General features: G+C 40.3%; 1 protein-coding gene across 1 annotated transcript; it reads left to right on the forward strand.

Annotated features, from left to right (window-relative positions):
• Positions 1-398: 398 nt before the first annotated feature.
• LOC110728666 lies at positions 399-1502 on the forward strand. The gene has a single exon (XM_021908310.1). The coding sequence runs from the start codon at positions 399-401 to the stop codon at positions 1500-1502; it is 1104 nt and encodes a 367-aa protein (XP_021764002.1).
• Positions 1503-13590: the final 12088 nt, after the last annotated feature.

The following is a 13590-nucleotide window of genomic DNA, read 5'->3' on the forward strand; positions in this document are numbered from 1 at the left end:
TTCATCACCATTGATTTGTTACTTGCTTAGTGATTACTTGAGTCTATTTAATTAGGTGAACCTTAGTCTCTTGGGATTCGATCCTTACTTGCCCGTCTACACAGTAGTGGTCTCGTTTGGTTTATTTTTGTTAGGTACGCGACACGCCTATCAAATTTTGGCGCAATTGCCGGGGACTAACGGTTTTCGTCTAGTTATTTCTGATTTCGTTTTTACTAAGCTTTTGATTTGTTGCTTCGGCTATTGCCCCTTGTATTTTTGATCTCCTCTTTTTAGTTCTTTGTTGCATGCAAACTCGATGTTCAGGTTTAGACAGCTTAACACCTTTTGACTCTGAAATCAAAGCTACTGCAAGGAGACAAAGAGGTAGAAGAAGGAGATATCAAAATACAAGTAAAATGGCCGAAAGAATCAAATCTTTACTGGAGTACGACATTCCTGATACCGCAACCGAGCTCCTATCCAGCATTGTCAGACCACCCATTACCGCTCAGAGCTTTGAATTAAAACCTCAATTCATACAGTTCATCTCTAATGACTTATTTGCAGGCACACCTCATGAATGCCCTGTTAGTCACATAGACGGTTTCTTGGAGAAGTGTGACGCCATAAAGCTCGACAGTGTTACTGATGATGCTATCAGACTTCGTTTGTTCCCTTTTTCACTACGGGATAGAGCGAAGGAATGGTTACGAGACGAAGGTATAGGTTCCTTTGATACATGGGATAAGCTTGCCAAAGCTTTCTTAGTAAGATTTTTAGGGCAAGAGAAGACTGCAAGGTTAAGGAACGAGCTAGCTACCTTTCGTCAATTTGATGATGAGTCTTTATATGAGGCATGGAGAAGATTCAAGCGCTTACAGAGACAATGCCCTCATCACGGTATCCTAGAGTGGATGTTGATCCAAACATTCTACAATGGTCTGACCCATGAGTTCCGCATATACATTGATGCTGCATCCGGGGGTTCTCTCATGACTAAGAACCCAACTGAAGCCAAAGAGCTAATTGAGAAAATGGCAGCCAATGATAATTATCATCCAGGAGGTCGACATAGTGTGAAGAAGGCAGGTAAATTAGATGTTGATGCTCTAACTCTTTTGACTAGCTCTGTGCAGGCATTAACAAGCAAGTTTGACAGACTCCAAGCCAGAACATCTACTAGCTCACCGGAGACTTGTCAGATGTGTAATGTGCAGGGTCACATTGCACCTAATTTCCCCAAAAATTCCAGTGAGATGTCAATTAAGGAGGCCACTGCATTCTACACCTCTAATCCTAAAATGCCGTATGATCCTCATTCAAACACATACAATGAAGGATGGAGAAATCATCCGGATTTCTCTTATATGAACACTCAAGCTCAATTAAATTCTCCGTCACCACCACCTAGTTTTCAAGCAAGGGAATCCTTTAATCACCAACCCATGAATCAACAACTACCACCGCAAACTTCAAAATACAATCTTGATTCCATTATGGAGACTTTCACTACTTCCTAACTTCGACAGCAAGAGCTTATGACAAAGCAATTTGAGCTACAAGAAAAGCAAAATGAACACTTTGAAAGCTCGATTCAAATGCTTATTGCTCAAAATAAGAGGATAGAAACTCACCTTTCTCAACTTTCACAACAAGTGAGTCATTTATCAACACTTCATGATCAAGCAAAAGTCCAAAAGGAACAATGCAATGCAGTTTTCTTGAGAAGAGATGAATTATTTTCGAGGAAAATAGATGAGAAAGTGTGCAGTGTGGAGTCAAGAAAAGATGAAAAGTGTGAGGATGTAAAAAGTCCAAAATATGTTGCTCCACCGGCCTATGAGGAACCGATGCCCTTCTCGCAAAGGTTGTCAAAAGCTGTGCTCGATTAACATTTTGGGAAATATTGCGAGACTCTTAAAAAGGAACATGCTTCCATTCCTTTTTCTGATCTTTTAATTCAAATTGCCTCAATTTGCAAAATTTGTGAAGGAAATTAAAGATCAACATGATGATAAGGAAGTGGTAAATGAGAAATGCTCTACTCTTTTACGTGATAGCCTACCACCTAAGCTGCATGATCCTGGTAGTTTTACTATTCCCTGTATGATAAACGTTTTTTGACAGGGTTTTGTGTGATTTAGGTGCTAGTGTAAATTTAATGCCTTATTCATTATATGAAAAATTAGGTTTGCAAAAACTTAAACCTTCCCCTATTTCTCTTCAAATGGCTGATAGGACTGCTAGACTCCCTAAGGGTGTGGTTGAGGATGTATTAGTTAAGGTTGGTGAACTTGTTTTTCTTGTTGATTTTGTTGTTATGGAAATGAAAGAAGACCATAAGATCTCGATTATATTTGGTCGCCCATTCCTTGCCACAAGTCAAGCTCTAATAGATGTTCCTAAAAGACAAGTGATCATTAGGGCCCTGGATAAACAAGTAGTGTTAAAGCTCTTTAATGAACATAATTTTATATTTTATGGTGGTACTTGTTTAAGAATTAATGCTACTAACCCTTTGCTTGATAAGTGTGTATGTGATAGAAATCTTGTGAGAAACGAGGACAATATTCCATCAAATGATGTGCTTAGCTACATGAAAGTAAGTTCGGATACAAAGCATGTCAAATATAAAATGAAGGGGTCATTTAGAGGCGGATATTTTTATGGGCAACATCGCGGAGTTTCTTTTTTGTGTGGTGACCCAGGCTGAGCTAATAAAGAAGGTCAAGCTTAAGACCTTAAACAAGCGCTAAATGGGAGGCAACCCATTCCTTTTTATTTTATTTTTTTATTTTATTTTTTTTCCTTTTACATTTTTATTTTCCTGTTTTGTTAGTGTCTAGAAAACAAACAAACAAAAGGGTCATCACCACCCCGAGGTAATTTTCCAACTCCCACACGTTGCAATGAGGTCGTTGCCGAGTGTAGCTTGGGGGAGACTTGTGTATATCTATCTCGGCATGTTCTCTTATTTTCCTTTGCTTTGTTGGTTTGTTTTTATTGCTGTGGTTTCTATTGCTTTGGTAGTACAAAAAAAAAATGAAAAATACGAGAATCATGATAATGAACGACTAATGAACTACTTCCCTGTGCCCCTATCCTTAATTCCAAAAGGTTTTTGATTTAATCTCGATTGAAAGATTTGCATTGCGAATTAAATGATCATGATTTGACCTCGAATTGTTTGATCCCTTGTGGGAGTCAACGTTGTTAACCATGTATGAGTTTGGAGCTTGATTGTGTTAACTGTGAGGCTCGAACCTTAATTATTCATTCATGTGTTTAGTTCCTGGTGTGATGTTGATCTTAGTTTTGACTCTAGACTTAAGTAATGTGTCATAATACATTATTGCACGTGCATGTTGAGAAGGACGAAGGCCATGTTCTTTAGGTGACCTCCAGACGAATTTAGAAATGTATGTTCCCTTCTTGCTCACCCATGTTGTAGCCTTGACCATATTTTTCATAAAAGTCACAAAATTAACCCCTTGTTCGTAATTTGGTTACTTTTCCCAAGTCTAGATTGGGGGAGCTTATATCATGGTGTTTGTGTTATTTTGTGATGTAATTGGTGCTTAATGTGGGAGCTCTTAAAAAAAAGAAAAAAAGAAAAGAAAAGAGAAAAGAAAGAATCATAAGCATGGAGGTTTTATTCTTGAAAAGTGAAAAAAAAGGAACAAAGAAAAAAATTGATACAAAAGAAAAGGAATTTTGTTCTTGAAAAGAAAAGAAAGAAAAATTGATAGAAAAGAAGAGAAAAAAAAGAAGAAAGGAATTGGAAATTTGAAGAATATAAAGGTAGTAGTGGATGTTCTTGATGTAATTGGGGTATGTGCTTTTGTTAATGAGAACGATGGATCGAGGATGTTTATTGATTGCATTTGATAGCTCCCCGGTTAGACTATGATCGCCTACATTTCCCAAATTTATTTCCTACCCACTTTTACCCGGCTTACATTACAAGCTTGAAAAAGACCTTCTGACCTTCGTGCATGGTATTGTGTTCATGTGAAATGAGTCTTTTGTCAAAATGCTGGAGTATATGTCACATTTCGAGTCGACATTTGACTAGGTTGAGCGATAATATAACCCTTTAAACACGCGAGTGTTGTGAGATGGGGGGTTTGCATTATTGGTGGGGATGGCGAGGGATCGAGCTCATTTTTAGCTTGCCACATAAATAGTGTGTTGAGTGACCACCAAGGTGAGATACTCTAGTCATCGATTCTTGAGTTGTACATGGTTGATCTCGCTTGACGACTATTTAGGTTGATTGATGGTTTGAGTGATTTGATTGGCTGGCTAAGATGCATGCTTATTTGATTTCGATTTTGAGTCCTTTGTTTAAAATTGCATTATGGGGTGAAGTATGTTTACTTGGTTGTTTGTCATTTTTGATTACCTTGCTTGAGGACAAGCAAGAAGTTAGCTTGGGGGAATTTGATGTATGAGTTTTAAACCATGTTTTATCCTGGTTTTACAGCGTATATTTGCATGCTTTTAGGCTCTTTGGAGCCATTTCTCGATAACAATCTCTTCTCTAGTGTGTTCGATGTATTTTTGTGAGTTTCATAGGAATGCGGAGTTTCTTGGATGAATTGAACAAGTTTTGGATGTTTATAGAAGAAGTTAGTGCACGGAAGGATCATTTCCCTCATGCCCTGTTGACCCTAGCTTGCCTGGTCAGACAGGGCAAAGAAGGATGAGCATAATATGGAATATGCGTTGCAGCCCTTAAGTGCCCGGTTGGGCATGTCTTGCCTGGTTGGACCGTGCATAGAGGAGTTAGAAGATAGGTAAGAATTTCGAAGGCAGCAAGTAATTTGAAGGCCGCTCGCGCGCCCGATCGGGCATGGTCCGCTCGGTGGGACCGGGCACGTGGTGGAAGAAGAACTGCGAAAAGGAAGAAGCGTCATATCCCAGCCGCCCGATCGGACATAGCTCACCCGGTTGGACCGGGCACTGCCTTGCGGAATCCGACTTGCTTATTTTCGTAAATTTATCTTTTTAAGGGTATAAATACCCTTTGTAATCACAATTAGAACACACATTATTATATCCTCTAGTTTTTCTCTAAGAACACTAGTTTTATTCCCTTTTAAGCAATTTAATTTCTACTCATAGTTTCATTATTGTTCATCAACAATTCAAGTTCTTTCAATTAAAGCAATTTTGGTATTCATCTATCTCACTTCTCTTTCATTTATTATTGCTTATTGATTATGTTTTCTCTATTAAATCTTGTTATTGGTTTTGCTATTATGTGTGAGTAGATTTATAATCCAGGATCTTGCAAAGCCCGGATATGATTAATGCTTAGGTTTAATCTTTAAATTCTCCAATAATAGTTCCAATTGACATGCTTGATTGATTGTGTTTATGCCAATACTAGATTAGGAATAATTGGTATTGTTATCATCCCTTTGTTCTTATTGCAACGGAAGTTGAATATTAACGGGATTTGGGTATTGCAATTAAGGGTTTGAAGGTCATCACGGAAGTTGATGATTGAATGATTAGGAAGGTAAGTATTGTGTTTAATGTCCCTTATTTGCTTGATTCCATGGAAATAGGCTTGATAGTTGATTTGGGAAGCCATTGATAACTCGGGAGAGACCTTTGGTATTGATTAGGGAATGCTTTTCCTCTTGTCGATTGGATTGTTATTGGGGGTAGAATTATTTATGCATTGATTATATTTGTGGTAATGCTTGATCTTAGATGCTTTGGTTCATTGATTTATCACATTCTTTAGATTAATTGAGTCCTTTATTTATTAGTTCTTAGAATTTCATCACCATTGATTTGTTACTTGCTTAGTGATTACTTGAGTCTATTTAATTAGGTGAACCTTAGTCTCTTGGGATTCGATCCTTATTTGCCTGTCTACACAGTAGTGGTCTCGTTTGGTTTATTTTTTATTAGGTACGCGACATGCCTATCATCGGTCTAAAAACGTGCTACAATTTTAGCAACCAAAGGTATTTATACTAAGCTCTTAAAACTAATTAAAGAAAAAGCTAAAACAAATTAAAATTCCTAATGAAACACGCTCCCGGTCAGGCGAGGCACCGCCCGGTCGGGCGCGCCTTTTTCCTCTCTAATGCTTTGCTCGTGCCCGGTCGGGCGCGCGTCCGGGCGAAGCTCGCCCTTTACTATCTCCCTCGCCCGGTCGGGCGCGCCTTTGGGCGAAGCCCTGCCCGATCGGGTGAGTGCTTGGGCAAGGACTCTTCTTCAAATTCTTTGGGCTTGCACTTCTTGGCCCAATATACATTCCTTAACGGATCCAATGCCCGAGCTCCTCTTCTCTTCACCGAGCCCTTAATCACCGGATTGACTTCTCAAATACGATCCTGGGCTTCGGAATACGATCATATCAATACGTCCCCGCTCCAATGCTCGCGGTGGCTCAACTAAGTACGGGGAAATGCTCCAATTCTGAAATTTCCTATAAAATAATACCACAACTACGAAAACACTAGAAAACGCCTATTAGTAATAAAAGTGGCTCCAAAGAGCCAAAAATACTCCTAACTATGATCATGGGACGGGGATAAAATACTATGTAAAATGAGCACATCGCCAGATTTTTTCAAGCACCTTCAATCTTTTCAAATCAAAGGTAACCACCTGTATTCTCTTGCACTTTCTCTTTGTTTGTGTTCTTTTTTTGAAAATGGTATCCCAAAAGCACACGGCACGGCCTAAGTTCGTGATCAGCCGGTCACCGGGGACGGCTGAATCTAGAACTAGGAGTGCCGACTGCCCCTTGCTGGACCACTCTTTGCGAACTTCTCCAACTCCGACTGTCTATGTGTATGTGTAGGACATCATGGCCAGAACTAAAAGAACTGCAAGGGTGACAAACTCAAACGGTTCCTCCTTCTATGCATCTGTTAGTGAGATATCTGACGTGCCGCCTGGTGGCCCAAGCACCCCTAGTGATTCCATTTTGGAAGAATCAGGGGAGGAGGTTCAAAATGACATTCCAAGCTTTGTTGATCTAGCCCGTTTGGCGGACAACGGGTCCAACTCTTCTGACAGCGAACCCAAAGCAAGCACCTCTGGCAGGCCGTCTGACGCCTTTGAGGAGTTGCACTCTCAGCTGGAAACAACAAGAGAGTCCCATTCTATGGAGAAGGGGGAGAACTGGGCTGAGCCGGCTGCTGGCCTGAGAGATATGTATGCCGCCTATTACTGCCATGTTCCTAAAGGCAGGCAGAAGACCATGTCTGAGAAGATAGGTAGCTTTAGGGCCGACCATATCATGGGCCATGGTTACATCCTATGCGTGCCGGATGCCGAGGACACCGTAGTCTTGCCAGAAGGGACCAGCTACGGGGACGAGTGTTTTGGGTGTTATGAGGCGGCCATTCAGGCTGGCCTTCGATTTCCCTTACATCCGATCGTAGAGCGAATTTTTGATGGATACCAGCTGGGCGTCTGGCAACTTGCCCCCAATTCCTGGTTCAACATTTTGGGGTATGTTGTCGGCTGTGAGATGATGAGTGTGGATCCAAGCTTTGAGGCTTTCGCCCATATGCACTATCTCAGCAAAACCCCAGAAACAAGCGGTGCCGGCTGATACACTTTATCTAGCCACAAGGGCTATATGATGACAATAGGGAAGGAGAATAAGTGGAAAGACTGGAGAAACAAATCTTATATAGTCTCCTGCCCTGACAAAGTGAGAAATAAGAAGTACAACAGGTGGAACCGCAATCCACCTCTCCTAACAGGCGCCACTGAAAAGCCGCCTGTTCCAAGAAAGGCAAAAGAGGAGATCCTTGACCAGGGTCTCTTCAAAGTGGACATTCAGGCGAATGCCGAAACAAGGGCAAGAGAATTCATCCCCCAAAGTTACATTCCTCGCCATGACTGAATTTTTGACGGGGACTATTTGGCCGCCTGCGGTCTTAGTATTGAAAGGCCGAGAGGTAGTTGGCCGAACGTGTTTACTGTTTTTGTTAGACTTAGCTGTTTTTTGTACATCTTGTCTAACCATTAAAAATCTTTTTGCAGACAAAGCAATGGAAAGACTTCCGACCACTAAGAAGCTTGCCTCATACTACCGCTCCATCCTGGGCAAGCGGTCTCCTGAAGAGTCGCCTGCCAAGCAGGCTCCCAAGGTGAATTTCTTTAACTTTGACTAAGTCTTATTTAACTTTTCTGTCGCCTGCTCCTCACTTATTGTGGTTTTGATGCAGGGCGACTCAGCAAAGCCTTCCTCCTCCTCACAGCCGGATCATAAGATTAGGAAACAGACGGCTGGGGACGTGACAACTCCTGGGAGAGCCAGGAAACATGTGGCCAATAGGCCAGGAAGAACTTTTCCTCCAAGCGGGGGAAGACCTACAGCCGTCCCGGAGAGCAGCCGGCCTTCGAAGGAGAAAGAGGCGGCATAAGGTATTAGTTGTTCAAATCCCTTGCCCTACCCTTGTAGGGTTAAGTTTAATCAACAGCCAGCCAGCACTTCCAAAAGTAGTTGGTCTATTAGCCGCATTTATACCAAGTACTTACAAGGTATTGATTGTGCAGATGCCCCTCAAAGGTCGAATCTTGTACAGCTGGCCAAGTGCATGCTGAAAGCCATCTCCCTTGAGGACAGGGAGGTGGTTAGAGGAGTCGACACCCTTAACTTGGATGCCATCCTCACTCTTTTGGCTGAGGTATACTTGTAAAGATTTTCTATTTCTTGTTTATATAACTTGTGAGCCGCCAGTAACTGACGTCTGTTTTTTTGGCCGAATGCAGTCTATGCTGCGAGTACACGGTCTCTGCAAGCCCATAAGCGAGAAGACCAAAGAGGTAAAGTCTGCGAAAGCTCGGGGCGCCTCTGTTTCTGACACAGCTATGTTCCATATTGCTCAAAATGAACTTCTGACTACTTACATACTGTATTATCAGGCGGCTGCCAACTTGCAGGTCAAAACGGATTTAGAGGCGGCCAAGAAGAGGATCTTTGAGCTGGAGCAACAGGTCAAGGGATCTGAAGGCCAAGCTTGAGCCCCTTAAAGAGGCGAACCAGGAAGCAGTCGGCCTCCAAACCCGGGTGGCCAAGCTGAAAGCCCGCCTACAAAACCAGGAAGTCCAACTCGCCAAGAAGTATACTTCAAGGGTTGAGGAGGAAAAGGCGGCCTTGGTTAAGGACATGATGGACGACTGCAACGTCGTCATGAAGATGACTTGGGGGGCTCTCTTCCCGGAGACCAGCTATGAGGCCTGGCATAATCAGTTCGCCGCCTCCTCTCAAGAGTACAATGAGAAAGTCATGAACCAAGCCCAAGAGGCTGAGGGAGAGGAAGAGGAGGAGTCGTCTGATTCTACCTCAGGGGAGTCGGACCAAGAGGAGGAGGAGGAGGTGGTGGATGCTGAAAAGGATAAGGAGCCGACTTGGGAACAGAAGGATGCGGCTCCTGATACTAAAAAGCCTCCTCCTGAAGCTTAGGCCCTTGGGTGATTTTTCTGCGACCGAATGACCATGTAATTTTTCTTCGGCCTGCGTGTCGTATGCTCTGCTTGTATCATTACCAACCAAGGGGTCGGGTTTATTGACAATTTTTAAAATCATTTTTGTCGGTTACCTGGCCGACTGTTTATACGAATCATCCGGCCATTTTGGCCGGTTTCTCCAAATTGCTTTAAATTTTTGTATTTCATAAATTTTGCCAAGTATAAGTAACCTACTTTTTCATGAATGCTTATTTCATTATACCGACTGTTCTTGCCCCTGGGCGACTGTTTGCCTGGTTTTCAAAGGTGAATTGATTAACTTGGGAATTTTTGATACTTTATGGAGTATGACTAATTTCTAGGTCAATAAATCACTATGGTGATTGCCCCAAACCAGACGGTCAGTCGGCCAATGCACAGGTGAGCATACAACATTATCCGACTCTCGGTGTCAATATAGTTCTTTAGACGAACCACGCTTAGCTACTAAGTTTTGTACTTAATTGTTTCGCTAACCTAAATAGGAATAGTGGCCGAATGCCGTCTGTTTATCAAAAGGACAGGTGGCTTCGTTCGTACCGTTTAGGTTCCATTTTAGGTTATTCAGGCCGAGCAACTATGAGTTAACCTTTGGGATTAATCAATCTTTGTCACCTTATTTTGAGTAAATAGAAGAAGTAGACGACCGTTAGCCGCATGTTGTTTCCTCACATGTGCTAAGCTTTAGACTTAGCTTATTACTCAATTAGCTGCTAAGTGTGGAACTTAGCTTATACCCTCAAATTTTTCCGATTATGTTTCCCCAGAGCAACAACAGTCGGCATCCGACTTAGATATTATAGATTACCGCATGTTTTTAGAGCAGTCGGTAGTCTTTGTTATCTTTGTCTCATTTAATCAGTTCACAGAGCAATGTGCCACCCAAATGGGAGATGCTCTCTGCGACGAATTCACCCAAATGGATGTCGCTGGACGCCTGCTCATATTGGGGCAGACGTATTGTTTTAATTTTATATCATCCGACCATTGGCCTCAATAGGCTGTTCTAAAAGGAACAACACATAGCCGCTAAGTTTTTAGACTTAGCTTAAATTTGCTCGTGTTGGAGCAGTAATTTGAAATATTAAATAAGGCCGCCTGTACATTATACAGACGGTACCATGAGAGAAATAAGTTAATAATGCAACTTCCATTGATACTTCAAGTACAAAATAAGATTACAAGTCTCAGAAGTAGTACTTTTTCAAGTTGTCTACATTCCAAGTTCTGGCTAGCTGCCTGGCGTCTAGTGTTTCCAGGCGGTAGGTGTCGCCTCTTACTTCTTTATAAATCCGGTAGGGGCCTTCCCAATTGGGAGTCAGCTTTCCCTGCTCATTGGCCCTACCAGTCGTCTCCATTTTTCGTAACACAAAGTCCTCTACTTTCAAGGGGCGCTTGTGCTATCTTTTGTTGTAGGCTCTCGTCATTCTCAGACGATAGATCTCATGGCGCAAGGCAGCATTGCCCCTGTGCTTTGGGAGTGAGTCCAGTGCTAGCCGCATGGCCTCCTAGTTAGCCTCCTCATCATATAACATGACTCGAAGAGTCGGCTCATAGTGCTCAATAGGCAATACGACATCTGACCCATAAACCATGAGAAATGGGGTTTCACCAGTCGCCCCTTTTTCAGTCGTCCTAATGGCCCACAGAACATGTGGCAATTCATCAGCCCATAGGCCGCCAGCTCTTTCTATTTTCTTCTTAATGCCTTCTAAGATTAACTTATTGAAGGTTTCAACCTGGCCATTTGCTTGAGGACGGCCGACTGATGCAAAACAATGAGAGATCCCTTGCTCTCCTAACCAACTCTTGAGAGCAGGCGTCTCAAATTGAGGACCATTGTCAAAGACCATAGACATGGGTACCCCATTGCTATATTCCTTAAACATATGGAGTAAAAAAATAAGGCGAGTGTCACGTGACGCCTAACCTTGTTTAGGAACGTCTTTTAATATATAGTATAGATATATAAATAATAACTAGTGTCATGTGTAGCCCGGACGATGCCCCGGGTTGCTAGTTTGTAATTCTTTAATTAGATAATTATATTCGACTGTTTGTATAGCTAGTGTGTGGTTTGGGCGTCGCCTTGGGTGCTACGTTTTTTTTTAAACCTCATATGTATTTTTTTTTTCTAATTTTGTAAAAAATAATTAAATTATGTAACCTCTAATTTACTTATTTAATGAAAGGAATATATAATGTTATGTGAAAGTTAACAACTTAATGAAAGTTGGTTGAGATGGTAAATGTATGACTCTTATGTGTTGGAGGTTACGGGTTTGAATCTAGCTCAAAGCATTATTTATTTTGTTAAATGAAGTAGCAAGCTTACGTGGTGCATATACTTTGGATAGTAACATGACGCATATGCTTTGAAGAGTGTCACGTGGCACCAATCCTTTAAAGGGAACACCTTTTAATACATAGTATCTTTTAATATATATAGTATAGATAGATAGATATAGATATAGATAAATAATAAATATAATATTATACTCCCTTAGTCCCCTAAAGATAGTCCCTTTTGGCTAAATTTTATTCCCAAAATGTTCACCTCATTTGCTTTTTCCAACAACCATTTATATTTATTTTTATTTTTACCAAAATTGCCTCCAATTTGCAACAATATTTGTGCTAATTTTGCTTTTCCATGTAAATTTTGCATTTTCATATACTTTTATCAATTTCTCTCTCTATTTTTTTTTCATACCCCATGTAAATTTATCTTTTCAATATACTTTTACTATTTACCAAGCTAAGCTTGGTCTAATGGGAAAGATTGCACCTTCCAGTTGGGGGTTCAATCCCCACTAGAGGCACTTTGAGGGTGGGGATTCCTTACCCTTCCCCCTCACTCTCAAAGTGTCTGACCCGCAAATACCAGACCAAAAAAACCGTGAGGGTTGAGGTTCGGTAAGGGTCCTTTCCCTTACCGTTTAAAATGTGTATATATATATATATTTACTATTTATATTTAAGTTTCTTAGTATCCGTGAAATTTTACCAAAAGGGACTATCATTAAGGGACGGGGGGAGATGATAATATGATATGATATGATAAATTTTTCCTTCACTCTATTAATATTGCATCACTTGTCTTTAAAAGAATTTTTATAAGTATTGCATCATACCCATTGTAGGAAAACAAATATACCTGTCCATACTAAAAATACCGTACCCAATATTCTCTTACTTTAACCACCTGTCTCATTGATTTATGCTTACAATCATATGGGCAATTTTGCATTTTCTTTTTCTTTCTTTCACTTTCTTTTTTTCCACTATCAAAAAATAATTTGTGTGCTCCCCATGTGACAAATCCGGCAATATTACAAGAACGAAGAAAATATTCTTTTTAAGTTAACGTGTTTCTTTCATCACATTTGCCAATGCACAATTTTAACGATTAATAACTCTAATCATGAACAATTAAAAATTGTATAAACTAAAGATTAATAAAATATACACTGAGATGATTCAAACAAGATCCCACATTACTAATATGTTAAAAACTTGTCTAAACATTTATGTTTTCATTAGAGGTTGTTTTCTTATATCTTTAACTTTTCAGTATAAATTAATCTCATATAATTAACGGGAAATTCTGTTGATAGTTGTATAATTAAGAAAATACTATGCCGATCAAACATTTTTGTTGATTTATTTACGATTGTGCCACTAGATAAACGAATTTTATTTATCAGCGTGATATATAGATTGGAGATCCCTCGTAATTAACTCTTATATAAACTTATTTTCATTAAAGAAGTGAAAATTTATTTAACTCAACAAACCTTCAATCACATACACACATGTACGGCTGTCAAATGGGTCGGATCGTGTCGGGTTTGTGTTAGTGTCGATGTTAAACAGGTTGAAAAACCCTTGACCCAAACATAACTCGTTTATTAAACGAATTGAAAACCTTTGACCCAAACCTAACTCGCTTATTAAACGAATTGAAAACCTTTGACCCAAACCTAACCCGCTTATTAAAAGGGTTACTCGGGTTATCTTTTATCCACATAGTATTAAAAAACTAATTAATATTCAATTTAAAAATTAAAAAGACATACATCATTAATTTATTAAAGATACTACAAGATCTTA

This window comes from Chenopodium quinoa, unplaced genomic scaffold (assembly GCF_001683475.1).
Source record: "Chenopodium quinoa cultivar QQ74 unplaced genomic scaffold, ASM168347v1, whole genome shotgun sequence".
Lineage (NCBI taxonomy): Eukaryota > Viridiplantae > Streptophyta > Magnoliopsida > Caryophyllales > Amaranthaceae > Chenopodium > Chenopodium quinoa.

What these genes read in the sequence shown, in the direction of transcription:
- LOC110728666 (XM_021908310.1), top strand. Translation starts at nt 399, where the DNA reads ATGGCCGAAAGAATCAAATCTTTACTGGAGTACGACATTCCTGATACC.